Here is a 26013-nt window from a genome sequence, read left to right on the forward strand (position 1 = left end):
AATCACTATACTATAAATAGTGACTATAAACCACCGGAGTGATTTAGGTGGGCGCGTATGTTCCTGTAACCTACAGCAATGGAAAGGTTGAATCAGAAAGGCTTCCATATAGGACCAGTAGCGCCAATGTGACCAGCATCAAAAGCTTACCTCCTCCAGCGCTCTTTGTGCCAAGAGAAGTAACCCAGATGAGTGGGAGATAGCCATCTTGTCTCAACCAGAGAAGCGTCTATCCTTTATTTTTGTTCAATGATCATTAATATCTATATGAGTGAGTAGATTCATAACATAAAACAATAGAATTTTATTACATCTAATCATGTTTCATTTTATAATTATACAGTCCACTCAAACCCAACCAGCAAACCAAAAGTGAAGTGTGTCCTACAATGGGGTTGAAGGTATACTTCATACAGTCATACGTTGCCTTAAATATTATATAATTTTGTTAATTAGATTTTTCTCATTCACCCATAATAAATGGTATTTTTCGGTAAGATTTATAACTTCACATATCAATAGTACAGAAAGATAAGTAGACTATAATAGAAACTATTTTCATATGAATCTTATGATGAAGGATATGGGACTTTCTAATTAACTAAGGGAAACAAATTATTTCAATTTTATAATTATTTTGTATAATACCCTGGATTCTCAAATTAATCAATAAGTAAATTTATTTATAAACTTTTTTCTTAGTTATGGGCAGTTCAAGTAACTAATAATTGATAAAGTCAATTTAGGTTACATTGCATAATAATTTGAAATTTTTTTAAAATTATCCAGAAAATCGTGAAATTTATACCTTAACTTCCTTTGAGTATAAATGGAAGAAAAAACTGCTAGTTTACACTTTGTTTTTCTCTATTTATTTAATCACAAAGTAGAGTAAAGTTTATGGACACACAGGAAAACCATGCAAAACTTCCTAAAATTTAAGGCACTGGAAAGGTATTTAAGAATTTAAAACACTTTTTATCATTGAAGAAAATAACCACTATAAACATTCAAGAGTAAAATTTTTTTTTTAAGTTTGAAAATTCTATGAAAAAGCATGTTTATTCCGTTTTACTCTATACATTTTCTCTTCAATAAAAGTAAAGAAAATAACTAAAAATACATAAAAACAGAAATTTGAATCCGTAAAGAATAATAATTAAATAAAACTATGTATCTATTGTTTTTAAATAATTCGAACGTACTTTTAATTTATTTTAATTATTGCAATGAAAGAATGTTAAAAACTATAAAAAAAAAAAAAATCAGAAGAGTTAGAACCACAAATGAGGACAGATTTTTTACAAAAGTCTTGGTAATTTTTTAAGATTATTTATTAACAAAATTAGATGATAAAAAAACTCATCACCTCTTAGGGACCAGTAAGACTCAGACTAGTGGAAGAGACAATTTTACTAATATTTTGAAAAGTATGTTGTGTTCTTATTCCTCGCTGTCTTCTCTGAGTGTCTCCTCCTCTTTCCTCAACCTTGCTGAGCTTAAACAAGGGTAAATAGCTATGGGCCCTCTCTGTCTTATCGCAAGGATCTATGGTTAATACTTACAGAACTTACTACCCTCTTGACTGTAAGTGATGACCATACAGTGAGTAGTAACTGTTAATCTCTATCGAATACCAGTAGGACTTGCCATCCTCTACGTGATAGTAAGCTAATACGAGTGGAGTTTCTATCCTGGCGAGAATTTAAGGTGCATACCCTTAAATCTTGCAGATTGTGTGTGGTTTGTAGACTGACCCAACACAACATCTATATAATCACCTCCTGTCCATCTAACATATCCTTAATAAATAGATATTGTTGTCCTCCGATGTTAGGGAACCTCACCTCTTAAATTGCTACCTGGACTAACTTACCTCACAACAATTACAAGTGTAAATTCTGATTAACTTTAAAATACAAAATGCTAATTTACTCTGAAATTATTCTGTAAGAAAAAAAAACAATTTTCCATTAATTTTTATTTAATGAGAGTAGGGTAAAATGAAAAAAAAATACAACTTTTACATCTGTTAAATTGTAAGATTATATTTTTAGCACCAAACCACCCATGTAAGTCTTAAAGTACATAGAGGGAAGTGTGTAAAATGATATGTGGAAGGGGTATGAGGAATCTTAAAAGTATTAGACTAGCAAAATAGTGCTCGAATTGATTACTACCTTCAATTTATTTTTCAAATGAAACTTCATGAGATTTGAAACACAGTATTGGACCTTTTTTCCTAAGCAAGACCAGAGGAAGTAAGTAAAAAATTCTATAATCATATAAATTTCATTGAAAATTTGGTCCCACACTTAAAACAAGAAACTTAAAAATAAAATAAAATCCTACAGTTTAATTCTCAATACAATTCGAGCACATCGGGTTAAAGTTAACACATTTTAAAAATTTCTAATCTATAAACTATACATTCAAATAAATTATTTATTTCTTTTAACATGTTCGATAATATTCCTAATTAATAAATGTTTCACACTAATTTACAGGTATTTACATGCATGCTTTGGATGTATATATTCATGCATAGTTCATTATATTCTGAATATAACCAGAGAATTAAAATAAACCAAAGTTGAGCAAATTACACAACCAAAATTGAAAACAACCATGATGAATAACCAGTAAAATCAGTCTAATAAATAAAATAATAATTCTCATAAGATGACATTTCAAAAATATGTTTTAAAAACTGTAACATCTGCCTTACTTAAGCTTAAGCATCCAGCAAAGGCAACCAATCTCAGAGATCCAACTTAACATTACTCCAAGCCTATTAATTTAATAATTGGATTTTCGTACTAAGAGTTTGAGAAGCTTTTCTTGGTACTAAGAATCAATCTTATCTATATGATGCTATTCATGACTTAAAAATTTAGTCCAAATTGGCCTTGAAATTCTATTTTAAAAAAGTCAAAATTTGGTTGGACCTCTTAGATCATTGTTTGTGCTGGAGTTACATTTCACTTTGAAGAATGCAATACAAGAAAAAAGGCTTCTATAAAATTTGTTTTTATACTCCATGACTGAATAACAAGAACAATAACTGACTAAAATATATTATACTTAATTTATTTCTAGACAACAATTTTAGAAAATGTAATAAAAGTATAAAATTTGAAAACGGGTTTTACATCTATTGTCAAAGGTTAATTCGTTGCACACACCTTCATTACTCTTTTGAAAGCAATAAGAGCCAGCACAATATTAAAAACATGTAAAATGTAAGCAGTAATCTAATGGCAACATTTTCAAAATGCATTACGGCAAAGCTTCGATTTGTTACGTTTAATGTTTTTCGCTAGCTCAATTCTCACAGAGGCAAAGAGGTATTGGCAGTGCATCGTTTTGATATTTATCTATTTTTCTGAGGTATATTCAAAAATAAACGTAGAGTTTTACCTTCTTTTAAAATAATTATATATACAACATAAATATATATATTTATAAATTATAGAAAACATCTAAAACTTTCTTGAAAGATGGTTACTCAATAAATATTTTATAACTACAATTTATACTTAATGCAATTTCTAATTATTTTCACCTTTTCTACGTCTTTTTAAAGTCATTCTTATATATTATGAAACAGATATGACAACAAAAAGTTGGCATAAAAGAAACCTTTTTATATCACAATAATTGCAAATGTAAAATCATGGATAATTATTAAAATAAAATGAAACATATAACAAAATATATATAATTTATAAATCTATCAACTATATATACTATTTACATTTTTTTTTTTTTTTAAACACAATATAAAGGAACTTGAATAAAAAATTATTTCTGAATTTGATTATTTACAAAAAAAAAAAATTAAAAACAAATTCATTAAGACTTTTTGACTTGCTGTTATTAAAAAGAAAAGTTATAAAAAATAAACAACCTAAATTCATGTAATTACTCGTTCGCTTTTCTAAATATTATACACTAAAAATAATGGCACAATATAATAAAATAAATTGTAGTGATGCTACTCATCATGTTAAATATTTATTGACAAAATCTATCACATCACATCTAAACACTTATAATAATATAAGATAAAATAAGTTATACAGATATATAATAAAAAAAAAAAGGTTAAAGCTTTACCAAGCTGTCTTCCGTAGCCCAGCTCTATGTCAATCATAGGCTTTCCATCAATAGTAAGATTTTGCTGGTTACCAACATAAAAAGAAATTGAACTGAGGATCCAATTAAGATTTTAAGTAATAAAAAAATCAAAGAAATAAAATCTACTCTTATTATGAAAAATGTCAGTTTTCATAGTAAAATTTACAATCAAATTTGAGATACTGAGGTACTATGTTGCAGGAGCATGTTCTATACACTATAACTACTTTCTTTCTCTAGCAGTTCCATTAATGACCTAACCTTACAAAGGAACTCAAAAAAGAGTTATTACTCAATGATTAATTAACTGTACTTCTCAAACTTACAGCTATATAGTTTGTTTCATTTTCTGCCATGTTTTGTGTTAATTAAAATATTTCTTCATAAGCAACTCAGTTGCGTATTACTTTTAATGTTTTTATAAAAACTATAATCTCAGTCTCTTTTCTATAATAATTAACAACTTACGATTTTGGAATGATCATTATAACAGATGACGCCTAGAAAAAGAGCTGAATACAAAGTTTTGGTCCGAGGAAGACAAGGACTGTGAGCATAGGATGTTTCTCAACGATACTTAACTCCTATTATTCTCATTTCTATGCTGATCTTTTGAAAACAGCTCACTAACATTTTTATTTTGGATAAAGTCAATATTATGTTCTATAAATAGAGCATACTTCTCTTTGAATTTTGGTGTTACATTTTCCATTAAATAGTTCTGGAATAAGCTCTGAAGGCAATACAATTTTAGGCATCTTTATGAAATTACATATCACTTTGTACAAAACAATTAATTATAGCATGTGAACTACACTGGTCCTGAAGACCCCTTCAATAGCTCAGTAAAGATCAGGATAACGGAAGAAACCAAGTAAAAATTTAGTTACTCTTAGTTAGTCTTGTAGTGATCCAACTAAACCTTAAATTTCTTCCTGATAATGTTTTAAAAAAAGTTATATCATAATAATTTTTAAATATTGTAAAAAAAAAATAAAAACAATGTCTTGATAATTAAGAAAATAAAAATTAGTAAGTTAAATTATAGGTGTTGTACAGATGCAGTAATAATGACATTTCTTCCTTTCATAACCTCAAGTAGATATAAATATTTTGTTTTTACAATCAAAACTAAGATAATAAGTAGTACATTATACTTGGATACATTTATCATTCCATACATATTTTCACTGAAAAATTCTAAAAGAACTTATTCTTAGAAACCATCAAAAAGATGTACTAATCAATCAAGAGGGATCTTTTTAAATATATCATATTGTTTCATTTTGAATGAAACAGCAATAATCCACAATGTTATAAATGAGGTAACATATCAATCAGGTATACTGGAAAGGACTTACAATATCCAATTTTTTTAAACACTCGTTCCAATTATAGGATTGTACTGTCCGGGGGAAACAGGAGCAGGTGAGGGAGGTGGAGACCTAGCTTCACACATTTCTGACATTGCTGAGAGTATCTGCTCAAATTTATTTCTTCTTTCTCCAGCACCAACACCAGCTCCACGACTGCCCCAGAGAAACTTCATTTGGAATTCGGTCCGAAAAACATCTCCGAGAAGGGCAACTATTTTCGCTTCTCCAAGAACGATTTGTGCATTTCTTCTGTAAGAGCCCAGGTTTTTTAAGAACTTGCGAGCATCCATTAGGTGGTTATTGAGAGTGGTCAATCCGAGATCATCTGCTGAAGTTTCCCAGATCGAAATACACATTGCTTCAAGATTCGTGTTGGTGACACTACCTAAAAGACAAAATTGAAAGTATAATAAAAAAAAACACATTTATGTTTATTTATTATTTAAATTGTTCGAATTTACAATTTCTAAATAAATATTTATGATAAAACAATCAATAACAAGTAATGGAGGAGAGAGGAACTTTAATAATAATCAGATCTAAGCAATTAAATATTTACTCCTAGTTGGTAATACAACTTTTATTAGAAATGAGTTTAGTTTATCTCTGGATCATGAAAGTTGACAATTTCTTCATGAGTCAACATCATGTATAATTAGTTAAGTCATCGATGCCATGTGTAAATGACTGTCAGGAACAAAAGTGGTGAGAAATATTTAAATTTAAAATCACAAAATATCAATAATGGTTCCTATAAATAATCTATGATATGTTTTAAATATAACATTACTACTATTGAATACCTATCATGTCTTCAGTTGTCCTATCCATAAGAAGCAAATATGGTAATAGATGTGGGATCGTTGTATTAGGTGCTTGGGGATTATTGCACTCATTCATGTTCTTTAAGGTTGGGCGAAGTTTAGCCTCGAAGTTGAATGCTGAATCAGTAAAATTTTGTCGTAATATATGCCAAGTGACACTTAGCCGCTGGATCTGAAAAATTAAAAAATAATTGTAAGCGATATTTTAGAGGTTTTGAATTATAAAAAGTAATTTAAAAGCAAAGCTTATTCAAAAATTTAGAGTAAAAGTCAATTTCGGACAATTTTTTCATATGATCATATAAAATGAGTCCATAGTTATGTTTTTACAACTACTGCATATAATTTCAAAACTGACCCAAAAAAGGTCTTTTTTTATGATAGTTGAAGATGAACAAGCTTTTTACCTGAGGCATACAAAGTCCCATCATAATCGCATTGAAACCAAAAAGATTCCCAAGCGCTGTTTTAGTGTCAATTGCCACTTGTATCCATTTGTTAAGGGTTTCAGCTCTTTCTGAATCAGCATTACAAGTCAGGATCGTGACAGCTACAAGCAGCTTCAAACATATTGTCCTATAATATAGAAGTTCACATGAAAATAAAACTTGAATAGGATTCATTGACTTAAGTAAATAGTCAGACTCAGAAAAAAATTCTCTATCAATTGATATAAAGGATTTAAGTGGTATATCATGATAATGTCCTGGTTAAAACTGTATTGAATGGATAAGTTTTTATACAGAATTTTTTTTAACTTTATTTTTCGTCTTCTGAAAAATCATGAATATGGACTTAAATCCTTTATACTCATCAGTATTGATAAGTATAAAGGACCAATTTTTTCATGGTAAAGAGTTTTTTTTTGTTCACTCCCTTCTTGGCCGTTTCTGAGATATGGAGAGATTATCCTATATTACCTCAATCAAATCTCGGTCTTATCACCAGGAAATAAAAGTTAACCTGCTCAGGCCAGAATGTAACCGGCATCAAAATTTTAAACTACATTGGCATTAAACGAAAAATATTATAGACTAACTTCTTAAGCTTGAGTAGAAAAGTAAGAAAACAGGGGTTGGGCAGTTTGTCCCTCTTCGTTTCCAACCATCTCCCGTCCAGTTGTTTTTGGTTAGTAAATTTATAATACAATACAGTATATATGTACATACATATAATAGTTTTCAAAAAATGAAAAATTTATTATGATGAGTTTATTGTTGACTATGGATTAATATGAAGAGGAGATGGGGTGTAGTCCAGATTGAAGAACACTAGTAAGCGAAGCTTATTGTATGGTGCCAATGTTCAAGCCTGAATTTCAGGCCTTCTTCAGGGCAACAGTTGTTGAAAATGTGGCAATACAAACAAAAATTATCATGGGGAAAATTTATAATTCAGTATCCACAAATTTAGAGATTTTATTTTTTATTCATTATTCTGAACAAACTTGCTAGCATATTGTGAGACATCAAATAACTGCTTTTCTTCAATAATTCTTCAGCAGTCCCAATTTTTGTATAAGTTTCTTGTTAATTTAAATTTAATTAAAACCAGGACCATGAATTAATTAAAAGTAGGACTAATTATTAAAATCAAGATCTGGTCCTAGGATCCTAAAGTTCTTTTAATCTCCCTCCATAATAGGGTTCATTTTAGACCAATGAATGTACCGTAAGCAAATTAGTTAGAAAGAGATCTATAAACTGACTTTTCTCCTTGAAACTTAAATAGCATGCTTGCTAATTTACAAACATTGACAAAAGCTTAGTTAAAATTTTAAGTTATTAATTATTAATGAATAAAAGTACCTTTCAATCAAATCAAGCCTCATTTGATGACCAAAGGGTAAAGCCACCAGCTCAAGGCCTGATGACACACCCAGCACTCCCGTCTCTCTGGGTTCCAGAATCAAATCGAGGTCAGCCCTGGTCAGGTGGTTTGCTATAACCCTGGAACCATTATCCTGAAGAAGGGACCTAACTCCTTTCAGGGCTGTTGCATCCAATGGTTTATTTTCGGTTACAGGTAATAGAATTGTTTGAAATGCATCCAAATTAAATACTGTTGGAAGTTCGAGAGAAACGTTTGGTGGCGGAATGTCCTCAAGACCAGAATCATAATCTGTAGCCTGAAAATAAAAAAAAGAGATATAAATTAAAACATAAATAACATAGATAAATCATTTAAATGTTTACAAATGAAATCAATCTTCGATGGATATTACTAATTCTGAAATTGTATAATTAAGTCTAAATTAAAAATTGTCAAATGTATTCCTAGGAAGGGGTAAGAGCATAACAGATTTTTTAAAAATAGTTATTGCCATCTAACAGCTTGAGCTTTGTAAAAAACAAGGCAAATGCTTTCCTTTTAAGCGGTATACAATTAGAAAAGTTAGATACAGTTTTTGAGTTTGACCAAAGTCAGAATTGGCTGTTATTAAAGCCAAGTTGAAATTAATTCCTAAATTAAGTATTGAGAGTCAAAATATTTGGAAATGACTATTAGGCTTTAACATTTCATGTTAGGGTAAGAACAATTGTAAGAAAAGGGCTAAGTGCAAGCCATAAAGAAATGTTGGAAACAAGGCATTATTTCACTCACCTTTAGAGTAGTAGTCGACAGTGAGTACCTAACAATAACTCCTCCATGACCCCCCCTTGTTAAGGCACATGTTACAGCTGAATCGGATATGTCTGCAGAGCTTTGGCATGAATCTCCTGAGCCGTTTCCTGAATCACTCCCAGAGTGATATCTGGAGCTAAGATTTCATAAAAATTAGAACATGGAAGATTCCTAGTGTTCTGATAAAAATAATAGAGACAAGAAAAATGACATAGACATAAAAAAATATATAAATACTATCAAATAATTAATTAGTTAATAAATTCATAGTCAAAAGAGTAATTACTTGAATGTGTAGCTTTACAAGAAGATTGTCATTGTTTGAAAGTAGTTATCTACTTAGAGAACATAATAAATGATACTTAAAAAAAACTGATAAAGTTAATTAAAATTATTATTTCATTACTTTCATTCTATTTTTAAATAAAGCTTATTTTTAATTCATTCAACTAAATGGTAAACCCATCGACTAAAATCACTTCAGTCATCAAAGTGTATTGTTTAGGTGTGCTAGAGATGATAGTATCTGTTAATTTAACGAATTCTTATGAAGTCTAATATGAGCATTTTTAAAGTCTAGTTTTAAATTATTTGTAGTACATGTGCTAATTCAACATGAAACCATGCATTTTCATAAAATATACTTTTAGTACCTCTATACCACCTTTCTTCAGATATTCAAAAATTAATTTTGAAAGGGAAAAAGGAATTGTGAATCAATCAATAGTTTATTCAATTAGCTTAAGTAATTTCTCTAGTAGACACATCTGTTTGTCCAAATATAACTCTTTGCACAAATTTGAGGAAGATTACTTTGTACATTATTGTAATGATTTACTCATTGATGTTAGATTGTGAAAATGTGGTATGACAAATTAAAAAGAAATTTTTGGTTTCTTCTATGACTGATGTTCAAATATGACACTTTATCCATTGTTCCAAATACATTGAAATGATTTTAGGTGAAAAGTTTTTTAGAAATTTGATGGAGAATTTTCCATTTTTAATCAGAAATTTACAAATTCAAATATTTTAAACATTTCTAGAAGTGCATATTAATATCAAATATAAGTAATTTCTAAATTATCTGATAAAATCCTCACCTTTGACAGGTAGAATAATGATCTTCCAGAATTGTAGGCCTAGCTGGTTTTGGTGGTGGAGCAGGGAAGCACCTCCTAGCTTGACTTGGGCTGAGAGTAGGATCTGAGGTCACCCTTGACAATCTATTTAATTTGCCTCTTGGTAGGGAATGTGTAGAAAATTTAGGATTGACAAATCCTTGCTGTAACAGGTAAATTGATCATCATTCTTTTCTCTATTATATTATTATAAGGACAAACCCTCAACCCTTCTTTTTTCTTTATAGGTGCATTTGGGAAGATATTCCGGACTATATCCTATTATATCAGGGATTTCATCTAGATTTTAAAAATTTATTATTGTCATATTTTCTTGTACTATATCTTCAAGTGACTAGGAGACTGTCTTAGCAAATAGGAGAACAACGGAAAACTGATAATAACAAATATTTAATATTCAACAAAATTCCTGATGAAAGAGGATGATGTGAATATTTATTAACATGAACTAAGATAGATACCCTGAAACATCATCCCAATATATGACACCTTTAACGTGAAATATAACATAGTTGTGTAACATATTAGACAATTATAAGTAGTTAGTTATATTATCTAGTCGATTCACATGTTAATGTATTAACATACTAAAAAATTTCTTCATAATTTATCAATAATTATAGGTAATTTATAATTTAATTAAATCATAATTTACCAATCTGGCATCTTGAATGACACCATCAGCAGAATTACTTCTATCATCGATTCTTGATAGTGCGAGTCGAGGCTCAGGGGCTAGCGAAAGGCTCCTCTTTTTGTCTGGCACCCTTGGGGGTACGCTCGGCTCCCATCGGCCCCAGCTGAGAGGGTACAACCTGTTGCATGGATATTGTATTCTTGCTTTTGAGGCGGCAGTAACTGGTTTTCCACTTCCGACATAGTAAGTTATCAAGTCGGGAACTGTATCAAATGGTTCATCTTCAAACTGATACTGGACTCTTTCATAGACTGTATCTGGCTGTATTACAACCTGAAAAAAAAAAATTATTGATGAAATTTGAAATCATTACAATATTCAATGTAGATGTTATATTTTGATAAGATACGTGTTTGAAAATGCCATTGTTTAATTAACAATTATAAGGCGATATGTTGATTTAATTTAAGAATAAGTTAATTGTATGAATGGAGCTCAAAATAGTAAAAAAAAAAATATTTATTGGAAACATTCTGACCCAATTGTAGGTGTTCATCAGGGGTTGTGTTTAGGTGTACAAAGATTATGATCAGCAATGTGGATTAAAACATAACCTTTCAATAAATAGTTTTTATACTAATTTGTTTTGATAGCCACCCATACCAACCTATCCATGGAATCTGTACTGTCAATAATTAAAATTCCTGTTTCAATTAGTTTAATAAAAAAATAAAAAATAAATACTAGATAATTCATCATAAACATATAGCTAGTTTAGAAGAAAAATAAGTGAATATGTTTGGTATAGAGAATAAAAAATAATAATGTAAAATAAACGATACCACTTCGATTGTTTAATATCAAAAATATATTATGTTTGTTTTTTTAAATATAAGTGAGGATGTGACAGGTAAAAAAAAAAACATTTAAGTCTGATTTTAATAATTTTTTTATTCATTTATGTTTTATGTGTATGTTGGTTCTGAAATATCATATTATTGAGGAATGAAATTAGCTAATGGAGAAATTATCTGCTGATAGCACAACTATGGCAGCTTTAAGTTAGATGTTTCTTGGACCATCTTTTTAGCAGTTTTAGAAGATTATGTATAAGGAATAGGAATGGAAGCAATGTCATAAGCTGTTGGGTTTGTTTAGTTATTATACCATTTATTTCAGGTCAAATAAACAATAAATGGTATATTAGAGTCCTTAACAATAATTTTGTTTGAGATATTATTAGGATTATTGAAGATTTTTCAAAGCATTTTGTATTATTAGGATATCATACAAATGGAATTTTAAGTCAGGTTCAAACAGCACTAACTGCAGTGATGTAGATGTGCTTTTTAAAATGAATTTCAAAAATTTTCAGGTTAGTGTTTCAGGTGTGTGTTTGATCATGATCTTCTCATTTCAGTATTATTAATATTTCATGTTAATTACTTCTCAAGAATAACTTTTAGTTAGAAGACCTGCTCTAAATGGAAAGATGAAATATTATTAAAGAATACTAAAGAAGAGAGATATTTTATGTTTATATAAATAGGTTTAATGTAATAGATTTATTTCTCCCAGTTTTATTACTGTTTGAAGTATAGGCTGAGATACTTGAATAAAATCATTTAACATACAATAAATTAGACATTCACTGACAAAATACAAATCAGTCTTAGTTAAAACTGAATTTACTAAATGTTAAAGATGATTTGTACAATATTGTTCAATTTGAAACACTAAAGAAATTAAAAATAAATATCACAGATGAAGATACCTTGTTAATTACAAAATGGAGGGAAGCTCCAGTCTCGGACCTGGTGGTAAGGACATAGGCCCCCGGCTGGGACGAGCAGTCACGGACTAGGAACTGGCCTGTCCTATTGAGGAGGGACTCTGCGACACTCCTGGGAAGGCTGCCATGGTACCAAGCATGCGACCGGAGGTCCCTGCTGTCCAATGACAGCTCCCACTCTAGTGCTTTACGTGCCTCCTCCCCCTCCTGCCGATCCTCCTGGAATTAAATTAGAATTTAGCTAATGTCAGGTAGAGAAACATTCATCAATCTAGTAAAATTGGAAAAGTAATATTGAAAATTAATTAAATTGTTTGTTACAACCCAAAGAGATTTGTTTTATTAAAAAAAAAAAAAAAATTATTTCATAAATATTAGTATGTACAATAATTATTGCTGTAGGTTATACACATATAAAATTCATTTTTCTATGCTATTAAATACTTATAATTTACAACTATGTTTTACATTATAATAAAAAATAAACCGAAAGTTTTGAAATAAAATTAAATACAGGACATCATTAGTAAACCTTACAGCAATATATTTTAGTTCTCTTATGTTCAGATCTACAGGACTTTTTTTTGTATAATTTTTTATTTCAGTTATTAACTGGTTTAAAGATTTAGGGCAAGATTGAAAGAAATTATGAGTATATTGCTAATATGTATTCTTGTCCAGTGCCAATATTTCATTCTGAATGTATTTTATTTATTCTTGTGTAATATGAATAATTGTTTACAATTCTTAGGTATGTTTTTTAGAATACCTGTTTTTTTATTTGTCAAGTTGGTTAAATTAGTGAAGTTCCATATGGGCAGGTATAAGTTCTGATGGATCTTAGTACTGACTTGTAAAGGAGTGGTTCTAAAAGTGGATGCCCCAAGAATATGCCAGGATTGCCGCAAGCTAATATTACTATCTCAAAATTTTATAATGTGAGTGCATTCCAGCATTAACTTTACTCTACTTTTTCTTCTTTTCCTACATATTTAACCTCTAATTTAATGAGTAATTGTGCCAACATTTTTATTAGCTCGAACAGGGTTTTACCTAATGTTTTTAGCTCACATAGGGTGCAGCAAATCTTTTTAACCCCAGAAGCAAGTTGTAGAGTATCAATTTTTTTTTTTGGGATAGTTTTAATTTTTATTAAAATATAGGACAAGTTTGTACATTGTTTTCCTTGGATTTTCTAATCTTAAATTCAAAAAACGACTCTTAAGTTTTTTAGGCATTTGGCAAATGAAATAGAAGTATCATTTGGAATCCCTTAGAGAAAAATATGACTCTTGTCATTAATTCACTTTTTATATACCAAAGTATCATCTCTAATCAAAACGAATTGATTACATTTAGTATAATTTAAGATGATAATTTTATACTGAGATACAACTCTACTTTTAAATTTTGTTAAAAATATTAGTGCAGAATATAGTTTGGAAGATAATTCGAACATCATGATTATTTTTTTTTTATCTACTTTTATCTTTAAAATTTTGACCAAATCTGTTCATTCAAAAAATTAATTAAAAGTATGTAACTTTCCTAGAAGAGAGAATCTTTAGTTGTATTTTTTGTAAAGTTAGTAGGAACGTACTTAGTGCTACTGTGTAGTAAGCCATCACTATGCTCAATAGTTTTACTATAATTAATCTAACAGGTGACATTATGGTATAGGTGATATTATTATTAGTATAAATAGCGGTTCCTAAAATATTTAGAGGATTTGAGCATTCAACAAATGGCACCTGTGACCATGTGGCAAGAAGAGGGTTGACCATTCCTTCAATGGTAACTAGCCGTAGAACCAATATTGAAAATACAAAAGCTCTATTATTTATATTTTTTAGATAAGTATTTGTAACATTTTTTAAAATTTTATTTAGATATAACTCATAGAACATTTCTTATTAACTGGTAGAATACATTAAACATTTTCCGACCATTATACTTGAGAACTTAATGTTTATTCATTATATCCAAATAAATATGGTAATCATTCTGAATAGCTTTTGGAAATGTCAGATAAAACCTTGGTCTGTTTTCAAGGGTTGGATTTTTCAATGCTTGAGGCTAGAAGCCTGTGGTGAGGCTATTATATAAACTAGTTAAGGTAGTTTATATATTAGCTAATTTAGAGCCACTGCCTAACTGACTGTTTGATAGGAGCAGCCTGCCAACACAAAGTGCTCTCCAGCCATCGAGAGGGTATTGTCCCAGCCTTCTATATCGCCTCCATCCCCTCCTGGCCTTTTCTTTAGGCTATTAGCACTAAGTGCCCACTTCTACTTGCATCTGCTGACTGGACTGACATGGAGGACGCTATCAAGATCCTGCAAGGGCTCATTATGGCCTATACAACTCAATTTATGATGACCCTTTGGGCAATATTGCTTTTATGGAAGCTTAGTTTAGACAAGTTCAACTAAAAGTTATTTACTATACAAAAATATTTACACTTTTCATAATACAAAATTCATAAAAATATTAGGTATAAAATTAAAAGTGAGAAATGCTTATCAGTCTTAAATGATAAAATTAGTTAACCTCTACCCTCTTTTGAGTAGATTAAAAGTTAGAATTTCCATAAATATTATCCTTCATTCAGTATTTATAGGTACAAAACTTGGCTTTTACTTTGAAGGAAAAATAATGTCTTATGGTTTTTGAGAACAAGGTGGATGAGTTCCATAGAGAATTTAGGATGCTGCATAATGCAGATTTATGGAACTTGCATCTTAGTTACATGCGAATTTATAGTTTTAGGTGGTCGCCCGAACCTTCCTCTTCTAAGGGAGTGAGCATTTCATACTTTCCAAACCTCCAACAGGGCGCCCCGCCCCTCCTCAGGAATCACGAAGGACCCCTCAATGATTAGAACCGTTACTTTTTATAGCATATAACTTCATTTATCCACTTTTGATCATTTTTCCGCCTCAAATTCTCGGATAACTATATAACGTAAACTAAGCAATATAGAACCTTAAATTAATATAAATCGATTTAAAGATTTAATAAAGATAGAATTCCATAGAATTGAAAGGATTGTCGAAAACATTGTTTTTTATTCAACGGAAACGTTTCATTAAACGACGAAAATCCTTTTTCTAAGGTAAAAATATATCTGTACTTTTATTTAAGTAAATAAAAGGATTAATTTTATATTGTATTTAACGTATTCAATAGAGTGTACCATTCATTGCGATTATATTTTGACACCTCAACTAGCTTTGGGGAGTCTGAAAGAGACCTCCAAAAGAAAAAACAACCACAGTCTGCCCTACAATCTTTAGAGTACATCCAATACGGAAATAAATCCGAATTTCTTTTTATTCGATATACAAAATTTACTTAAACAGCAATTAATTTTCTTTATTCTATTATGGATGGCATTGATCGACCACTTAAAAAGAATCGATTAACCGAAGTAATTGTACCAGCTATTCGGTAGCTGTACAGTGTATTATTTTTGTTGCTTGGAACAATATCTAAATCACAAGCCATAAAAGGAAAATTAATTCTAAGAATAATCAGAGATTTCACAAACGAGGATGGACATACTGCTGCTCCGGAAGTATAATGACAACTGTAAATTTTTTGAAACTAACTTTCTTGTTTTAGCAGGCTCAAAAATGCATTTAATAGATGTTTATAAAGTAATTTTTGAGCCCACAAGGTTTACAAAGTTTACTATTGTATCATTATATTTCCGGACTATGGATATATGTTGTCATGGTATAAAAAATAAGTTATAAACTTCAACGAACATCGTTTGTTTTTGCGTGCGAAAGTTTAATCTTTTCTTTAAAGAATAGACTATATATAGTTATTTTTTAACTCGCATGAAAAATTCAAAATTATTTGAGACATGAACAATCTGTATAGACTTACCATCTTGATGTTGCATAGGCTCTTGCTCTGAGTGACGTTTCTCACGACAAGGAGGTCTGACCTGGAAAATGAAATAAATTAATAAATAAAATTAAAATAAATGACAAACAGACTTATCTTTGTGGTGCAATTGTTCTATAATGTCACTCATAAAATTATCAAGAGATATGTTCTGAAAAAAACACAAAATTTAAGTCAAGATAAGTATTGCTCACAATATTGCTATAATGCATGTAATATTGCACAAGACAATAAGTTGTTTTCACGGTTCCAATTGAATATAGCCTACAATAACATTTACGATAGCCGGGATATAAGCACAGTGAAGCTGACTAGAGTATGAGATCATTCCAATATTCGCTGGGAGTGGATGAACCTCCCAGGAGTTGGAGAAATTGCTTTGGGACCTCCTCACCAATCTCCTTATTCAATTTCGTCTCCTGTAAACAACCGTCTATTCTGGTATGGAAAATATACTCGTAAATGAAATTTCTCAATATGTACCGGCTAATCTTACAGTGCAAAATAAATAATAAAATTGGTGAGTAATCTAGTATATGCCTGTCATTATATGAAAAAAAAATGTATTTCTCTGTCTTTTATCAATACCTCAGAGCTAAGTGATGATACAATGGGGTTTTTAGATCATTTTTTTTTTAAATTCTTCAAAGCTCAAATTCGTAAATATTTTTCATTTAAATTTATTATTAATTTTATTAAAATTTATAATAATTAGCTCTCAATCACCTAATTTCTCATTAATCTTGGTGTCCCCAGTGGGGCTTTGATCTTGAACAATCGAAAGTTATGATCGATTTTAATGGGTTCATTGAAAGCTCACAGTTTTAGAATACCCCTTACAGTATATATTAGTAATCATAAAAAAATTGAAAATCTAGGGATTCTTCACCAAAATCCGGCATTGTCACAATTTAATTCATAATATGAAAATATATTCTGTAATTTTAGACATTAAAACTAAAGACGAATTCACAAAAGTGAAAAATATTTTCTTATACTAGAATTTTTTATAATTATTCACAACAGTATAAAAATATATAGAAGTGAATTTGCTGTTAATGATAAAATAGCATGATACCAATCTGTGGAGAATCTACCCATTAATAGAACTTCAATTATATTGGAATTAATTTTTTTTTTTAATGTTAGGTTTGAGTAGTTATGTATGTATTGAATACGTAACAATACAAAAAATACATTAATTAGAAGCTTGTTTTAGGAACGAAAAGATACAGGTCACGTAAAAAATAAAACAAGATCCTCAATCACATAAATTGAGTTGAATGGGAACTAATAAATGAAACAGACAGCAAGAGGACAACTTAGATAGTAACAACTCAATTTGTTGCTGGCTGAGATCTGTGAACTATTCAACTCCCAGATACCTCTCAGAGTTTCCAGTGTGTATTTTTCATACGTGCTTAAAAATAATTAAAATAACAATACATGGAATAAAAAATTATAATTAGTAATATAATAAACTAAAAAAATAATATATAATTAACCAAATAAGAAGTCATTATTGATTGTTATAACGATAATTCAAGATTCCAGGAAAATAATATGAATTATAGATTAGAAAATCAAACTATTGCTATCTTTGTGAAGGTTTGAACAATTTTTGCAACTTGAGTAAAATATAAATATAAATTTTAACTTTTATCCCTTTAATAGAGTTACTAGAAGAAGATTTCTTGTTTAGAAAAACTCTTTAATAATTTATAGAATAGAAAACACGAACAGTAGCATGGTGCACAAGTGAGATAAATGATATAAATCCCGATGCATGGACGAAAGATAAACATTTTCAAGTTCACGTAATTTATGAGGTTTTTGTCTATATGCTTGGCTAATAGTGAGGTCTATTTGAACTGAGAAATATATGATTTCATTAGAATAATAGTTATTTTGTTACCCTTAAAATTGGGCATAGTTCCGGTAAAATTTTCATGCATTATTAAGCTTTACAGAAAATTGCGAAGTTATGTTAAAAACGGAATTCATATATTTTCACAGCAGATATTTTGTACGATGAAAGAGACAAAAAATACATCATATTTCGTCCGAGTATAGTTACATGGAGATTGTTTAAATCGTACGCCAGGACCTTCAATATTTTTAATTTATAAGTTAAATTAATAAAAATTTATTAGTGCGTAAGTATCAAGAAATATTGAACATATTACTACTAATATCTATTGAAAACCGTGAACTTGAAAAAAAAAAACATCGAAGGAATAATTGTAACTTTTATGAAAAAAATGATGTTAAGTATCTATAGTGAATGTTTGAATTTAAAAGAAAAAAAATTGCCACCTTTCAAATATTAAATAAATAATTATTTTAACAAGTGAGTTGTTCAATTCTGTGTGTTGATTAAAAAATGTGCCCGAGAAGTGTTCAATATTCTTTATTACTCCTGCAACCAAACGCACTTCCCCATTCCATTCAGTATGACGTAATTAATGCCTACATAAAATTTAAAAAAACTACGATTTCCATTTAAATTAACATACAGCAATATCTGGGTAAAAAGCGATGCCAAGAGAATCGTGCGTTTTGCTGTGTTGGCGCCAAGAACATTCCCATGGTTGTAACCCAATAGCTTCTAATTTCCGCCCTTTGAACCACAAGAGCAAAAACGAAAAGACTAAAGGGCTCTGTGAGTCAAAGCCAGGGTGGTGCTAAGTAGTGAACCATGTAATCGATTCTCCACGGTCGGGTCTTCCTAACCAGTTCCTAGCAACTTCTGTCCAGGGAGGCTAGTCCAGTACGGCGTTGGGTCCTCTACACTTAGGGAAAAGTTGCAACTTTTTTTTTTATATTAAAATATTTTTGTTCGCTATTTCTTCAGGAGGAATGAATATAAATTATTAGTTCGGAATTAATATTTTAATTTATGGTAAAAATTTTTTTAAAAAACCTGCAGGTGGTTATCATTTTTCTCATAACTAAAAAACAATATTTTGTATTTACATACAGATATATTAAAATATATGTAGTAACTAAGAGAAGGTGAGAAGCTGATTATATTATGATAGTTTGAGATAACTCTTGATAATATATGTGATTCTTTTTGATCGATGATAATAAATATGATGAAAGAATAGTTTACAATACTAATAATATCTACTAATTGAACATATAAAGGTGAAATAAATTATATGAAAAAAATAATACACACGTATAGAAATTATGCAATAAAAATGAATATAAAGTGGAATTGTGGAAAGTGTTTGCCGTTGCTATTCTCATAATTGCAGAAAGCAGAGCAGCCTTGCAAGAAGCCCAAGAATGGGAAGGAGCTCTGAACCGAAAAGGGATGACCACAAGCCCAAACAAATCTAAGGACGTGATTGTCTAAAAGTGGGACTAGGGAACAAGGCAATGTGATTTTTATAGGCTTGAATCTGGAATAGGTTGATACCTATCCTCAAAGCCAAAATTACTAATGACAGAAGCTTGGATTCCGAGAGAAACCAGTGCATAGGGAAAGCAAAAATAGTGAACAAATAAATCCATAACGTTATAATCGGCTAAAGGGAAGGTGGAAACAAAGATGACGGATGGAACAGTGCAGGAACCAATAGAAAATATACATACAAAAGAATCATCGTGGTTCGGCCATGTTCAAAGAATGCCGATCAAGAGACATAAAATAGTTGGGCACCAAAGACTGAGAAAAAACGAACACGCGGGCGACTGAGGAGTTAGAGGGAGGATTACCGGATATGGCAAGGAATCACTCTCAGCTAAGTCAAGAACATCTAAGAACAAGACAGAGAGGTATTAAGGAAATGAATTCAGGCTGCTCCGACAACGTAAGCTATATGGGTTAGCCAAAGAAGATTTTAAGGATTCAGATGAATTGTGAGAAGTGAGGAAAATCGAACAAAATAGTTTGATACATTAATCCACACAAGAATCAATCATCATAATTGTGGCATTTATTTATCGAGGTATCATCATCATTATAGTTACTTACAGTATCCTCGACCAGCCACGTGAATCAGCAATTATCGTAAAGCAGTGTTTGCTGTTTTGTCAATTAACGACTATAGAACGCGTCTGGTCAGAATAAAATCAATTCGAATTAAGATCTTCTTTAAGAATTATTAATTGTGAGTATCTCTTTCCAGCGGAAACTCCAGATTTAAGTGAAATTTTCAAAACTATTAAGAAAAAAAAAGGAATTTCAATCAATTCCTGAACTTACTGTATATAGAATATGCTGAGAATGCCAATAGCTAACGAAGGCGAGAAACACTATTATGCAAGCCTTGAGAGACCACCCAACATATTGGCATTTGACTCCGATTTTCAACATTAACATTCATAGACTGTAGAGAAACGTTTTTAATTTTATGATGGTCCCTGCAACGGTGGGGCATCCACCTTCCGATAAATTGTCAATTTAAGCCCTTGGACCTTGAGGTGATGTTACGTTCCAATAATCGTTGAATTATTCCAAGCGTTATTGAAGTATACTGCATTAAGTTATTTAAATGTTTAATTGGTGTAGAACATAACTGTAACATTGCAATGATGTTACTAACACTCGTAGTGCATTATTTTTTAGCTATACGTGTTAAGTTAGTAACTTCGTTTCTTTAATTTAAACATAATCTATTAAGATAGAATATAACACTATAACAATGTGCATTTGCCGAATCCTCTAGATGAAGGGGTGTAATAGAAAAGGTACTATGCCAGAAAATATGAAGCCGAAAATGTGTGCCTTATAATGAATTCCAGCGGTGTGGTAGGAGAATAAGAGCCAATCACCGGATGCATTCGGTTTTAGTTTAGATAAAAATGGTGGAAATTCCTATTAAACTGTACTTAACCTATGCTCCAAGGGTGTGGTAAACTCACTTCTTTTTGCTTCGCTTTGTTTTTGAAGGAGTGAACTAAAGATCCTATAGCCTAGCTTATAACCTCCACCGATTTATGTCAAAATTGCCTAATGTTGTAAGTCCAGGTAAAGAATTTACCTTGAGTAGGTACCTTTTCCACGATTGTTCATTATCCACCCCAACACCTTAACACACCCATATTAATCTCTGCGACGCAATAGCATATTATTTTTACTGTGTACAAGTCACGCAACGGCTTGTTATGCCGTTATATATTTTCCAGTTGTCTCATTAATTTTCGGGTACTTCTTAAATCCTTTCATTACTAAAACAATTTAAAGTAAATCTTTCCTTATCTATAAAAAAATAATGGAAAATATGACTGTCTTGTAAAATCTCGGCGCGTGGTTTGTAGTTAGTAGATTCGAAGAGTGATTGTCGTTTTCCATTTTTTTCATTTAGATTTATTTATAATCAAGCTTTGTATATACTAAACACATAAATATTTTTACTTATATCACTGATTCGTAACCATACATATATATTACCTACTCATTACATTACAATGGTAACAAAAGTTCAAGTAAAAAATGTTCCCATTCTCTGCAGATAACGAGAAAACTGATATTTTACATTTGTTTTCTAATGATGAAAAAAGTTGTCATGTATAAAAAATATAAATTTTTCTTTATAGGAAACAATAATCAAAAGAACTACTTAAGATAGATAATTCTAAATTGCAGAATAGAATTTTTTTTTTTAATAAATTGAATTTGTTTTTATTGAAACTATTTGAAAGGGGCTTTCAAGCGGATGATAACGCAGAGTTTTGTTTTTCGTAAAACCCTCAATCATTTGCAATTTTTTCATCAGCCTCTCACTAGAGTACATATTTTCTACATTCAGAGAAATATCCATGTCTTAAAAGGTTCATGTCCATATTAATATAGTTTAGGCTTGTTACAGAGTAAGCTTACACACGCCTCCAGTTTCCTAAAGAACTAATATGATGTGAAATTCTGTTTCTTCAAAGTATCAGTGTTTTCAATCCCCAAAAAATTAAAAATGATTAAAATAAATTATCTATATTTAATCTACCCTACTTCTAAATTAATTCTACTTATTTACAGAAAATGCTCAAAATTTTGAACAAACTTTTGCTTGTAATAGTTAATAGTTAATAGTTGATAATGTTAAATATACGTTATCATAATTTTTTTTTGTGATAACTATAAATAATAGGCACAGCTCATTGTGTATTATTGATTATTGATTTTTAATAATAAATTAACATCCATTTTTAATTTATTATAGTTAATGAATATCAATATCTGTATGTTGTGTATGTCATTAATTGCATTGACTAACTATATAGGTATGCCAATTGTTCCCTATAACAAATCAATATGTTACTTTTATTATTTACAAAATTCTGCTTAAAAAAAAAAAAGGAAAAATATATGAAAACAAGATGTAATGATGAATGTCGTACACTTAACTGTATAAAAAAGCTTTCTCGTAATTTTAATGATGATTGTTATTTCAATAACAGCAATATTAAGTTGTTGTTTTTTAAGTCAATTTGTAAATTTTATCTTTTTTTTTTTTTTGGTTATTTGCATAATCAGTGATGATAAAATGGGTAAGAGTGCAAGAGGTTGTCTCAAACGTAGATGGGAGGATTATATGTCCAGTTCGAATCATGAGTGAAATTAATGAAATGTGTGTGCAATTTCGAACTGTGGTAAATACAGTAAAATATATAAACAATACGTAAATTTTTTTATTATTCATTTTTAGTTTGATACCATCTTTACAAAGGGAGACGTATATCCTCACCGAATTTTCCAAATAAAATTATATATATAAATTATATATTTTTTCAAGTGCATAGAATGGTTTTTAACAGTTGATTATAGGCTTGACCCTGCTAGAGAATAGACTTGCCGACTATGGAGCGAAGAAATAAGTCAGAAGCGTATCAATGCCGAGACAGCAATAGATTTGTCTCCTGTTGGCGACGTTCAATTAGTGTCCACGTCAACCCCAGGGATCATCAGTTCTTCCAATTACTGCCCTATTTCTCTTCATCAGTCCCTCCTCCCTCTTATATCCTTTCAGTTATGGTTCAAACACTTTTATTTACCATTCGTCATGAAGTCACTCACTGAATCACCGCAAATACTTATTCAATTTAAAACAAATTGATGATGATTGAACATGAGCAAATACATGAAATTTTTTAATTGATTCTTATGAAACGAAAACGAATTTTATATCTCATTCTAAATCATTATTAAGTTCACTTGTCTTCCAAATTTAAATTTGTTTTATTTCCCCCTCAAACCTTCTAGCCTTGGAATCAGTGTAGAATTGGTCGTTTTTGCAATTAAGATTGTTGACTCTTAATAATTAATGATAAAATAAAAAAGAAACGAAAGATGATAAGCCAGGAGGTAGGAAAAAGAAGTCAGAAAATTTCAAATATTTATCCCGTTTCGGCAATACTTAGACTTACAATACATTGACTATTATTTAGTATAATATTTTTATATCATTTATAGCCGGATGTTTGTAAGTGGAAAAAGAGAAGATTATTTATGTGAAAAAGTTTTAGATTTAAGTTATGAAATGGCTCATTACCAGTGATGCGGCGAGAGGGATGCGCTGGGATCTCTTGAGCTCTGCTCTACCCCTCACACGTGGGGGATAGATTGGGCTCAGGGATCCTCAGGTCGATTGTGTAAATATTGTATATATTATTTTATCATTATGTTATTTTATTTATTTATTTTTCATACAGATAGTTTGATTATGTTCATCTTGTCTATTCTTTTGTTTGCATATATTTTAAGAGAGTTTTTTTTTAATGTTAATTTTATTATTTTTTTTTATTTTTGTATGTATGAGATCATTCATCACTATTACCTATTGCCCACAACTGTGTGGCAGATTGTAATATCTATCAATAAATAAATCTATCAATTCAAAATATATTCCTATTTTATAATAAGTTATGAAAAGTTATATATGACGTGGGCAATAAGCCTGCAGAAAAGATTTTAAAGAACATGACATCAATATTTAAGGTTGTCTCCTTGGAAATGACCTGAGGGCCGAAACTTTGGAGAGTTTCTGAAAATAAAACTTGAGAGCATATTTGAATCAAAATTGTGTGTGTTAATAATGAAATAAACCACTCTCGAACAATCATTATAATAAATCATTAATCTAATAATATTATTACTTCAAGGGAATAATTCTTGTAATTTTTTGAATAGAAAAGTATCATAATGGTAGGCCCTGATGACATATCAGTTGTTGAAAGCTTTTACGTTGGAAAACAATGGGGTTATCGGCTATGAGAAAAATTATCTCTCTCGCTACATTATAGAATTAAGTCGAGATAAATCGCACGAATATACTCTTTAATAATCTCATATTAAAAAAGTGTATCCGTTTAAACAATATTTGTATGACTTGAAATAGGTTTCATTACAAAGTACATCCTTCCTTACATTACTGATTGTACATTAGTAATTACTAATTTTGTACAACATATAGCAAGAAATGACATTCTCGATATAAATAAGCGAAGACTGGAAAGGAGTTGAATGTGAGACCTCCTGTTCTTACAATATAGTTTAATTTAACATCAGGAGAATGCACCACTAAGTGCTGTCTCTCTCATGTCAATCTACGTCATGTGTATCGTTAACATTTCATTTGCTGAGTGTATTGATTTTAATATATGCAAATCAAATTGATCTAAAAAAAAAAATATACGAATTTATTAATTTTATCAAGTTTAAGTACCATTAAACATAAGCATATATTTTACCGCCACTACAACAAAATTTCCCCGCTTTGCAATTGCAAACTTCCCATAAAAAATTAATCGAGAATTAATTTATAGCAAAAATTCATTTCATATAATGATTTTTCCTCTTAATTAACAAGAAAAACATTCAGAATTTGAATTAATAAACTTTTTTAAACATAAATTCAATCAAATATGTTTTTATTACTATTATTATTTTTTTTTTTTTTATAAAAACTTTTATTGACGAAATTCGAAAAAAAATAGTTACATATATTTTTAAAAACATTTTTTCATATCATGCAAAATACATCAAGTAACAATGCACCATTATGCGATATACTGCAAAAGATAAAAAATCAATTTAACACATCTTCATTATAAACAATTTCTATTTTTTTGTTAATATTATTATTTTAAATAATAATTTTTTTGCTACAGATTAATATTTTTACTCTGATTTGGCGTGGAAATGTTTCAGAAGTCATCCATTTTCATGATATGTTTATATGTTATTTATTTTTCTCAGTTAAAGGAATAAAATGTAAAAAAGAAAATAGGTAAACAAATCTAATATTTCATTATTATTTTCCGTCAGATGTTTGAATAAAAGAAAAAAAATGAAAAGACCTTTTCAGAATAAAAAAAAAATCCATAGAATGACCAAATGATGCTAAGCTAAAGAAGTCCCACAATGCTTTCTTCCAGAAAATTCTTTCTTTCGAAACTCCTTTCACGTTGATCGTGAGAAATGCGTTCTCAGGTCATGTTTAGCATTTCTGTTTTTACGTAATTTTATTTTCCAAGAAATGGTAAATTCAGGCGTCGACAAAGAGTTTATTACACAATACTGGACACAAAGCGCAATGAAAAAGGACTTTTAAAA

The 26013-nt window shown here is 29.9% G+C and overlaps 1 protein-coding gene across 2 annotated transcripts in view; it reads right to left on the bottom strand.

The window, feature by feature from the left end:
- Positions 1–5291: 5291 nt before the first annotated feature.
- Positions 5292–26013, bottom strand: part of LOC106692992 (breast cancer anti-estrogen resistance protein 3 homolog) — a 203358-nt gene continuing 182636 nt past the window's right edge. Inside the window, exons 4-12 of one of the 2 annotated variants that reach the window (XM_014439290.2) lie at positions 16431–16491; positions 12519–12755; positions 10763–11077; positions 10069–10250; positions 8945–9101; positions 8149–8468; positions 6748–6916; positions 6320–6512; positions 5292–5901 (exon numbers count right to left, since the gene is read on the bottom strand). In XM_014439290.2, coding sequence (XP_014294776.1) covers positions 5516–5901; positions 6320–6512; positions 6748–6916; positions 8149–8468; positions 8945–9101; positions 10069–10250; positions 10763–11077; positions 12519–12755; positions 16431–16491 — 2020 coding nt within the window. In that variant the 3' untranslated portion in view covers positions 5292–5515. The remainder of the gene's footprint in view (positions 5902–6319; positions 6513–6747; positions 6917–8148; positions 8469–8944; positions 9102–10068; positions 10251–10762; positions 11078–12518; positions 12756–16430; positions 16492–26013) is intronic. The other variant, XM_014439291.2, reaches the window with a different exon arrangement.

Source organism: Halyomorpha halys, unplaced genomic scaffold, assembly GCF_000696795.3.
Source record: "Halyomorpha halys isolate HHAL.00 unplaced genomic scaffold, Hhal_1.1 Scaffold82.1, whole genome shotgun sequence".
Classification (NCBI taxonomy): domain Eukaryota; kingdom Metazoa; phylum Arthropoda; class Insecta; order Hemiptera; family Pentatomidae; genus Halyomorpha; species Halyomorpha halys.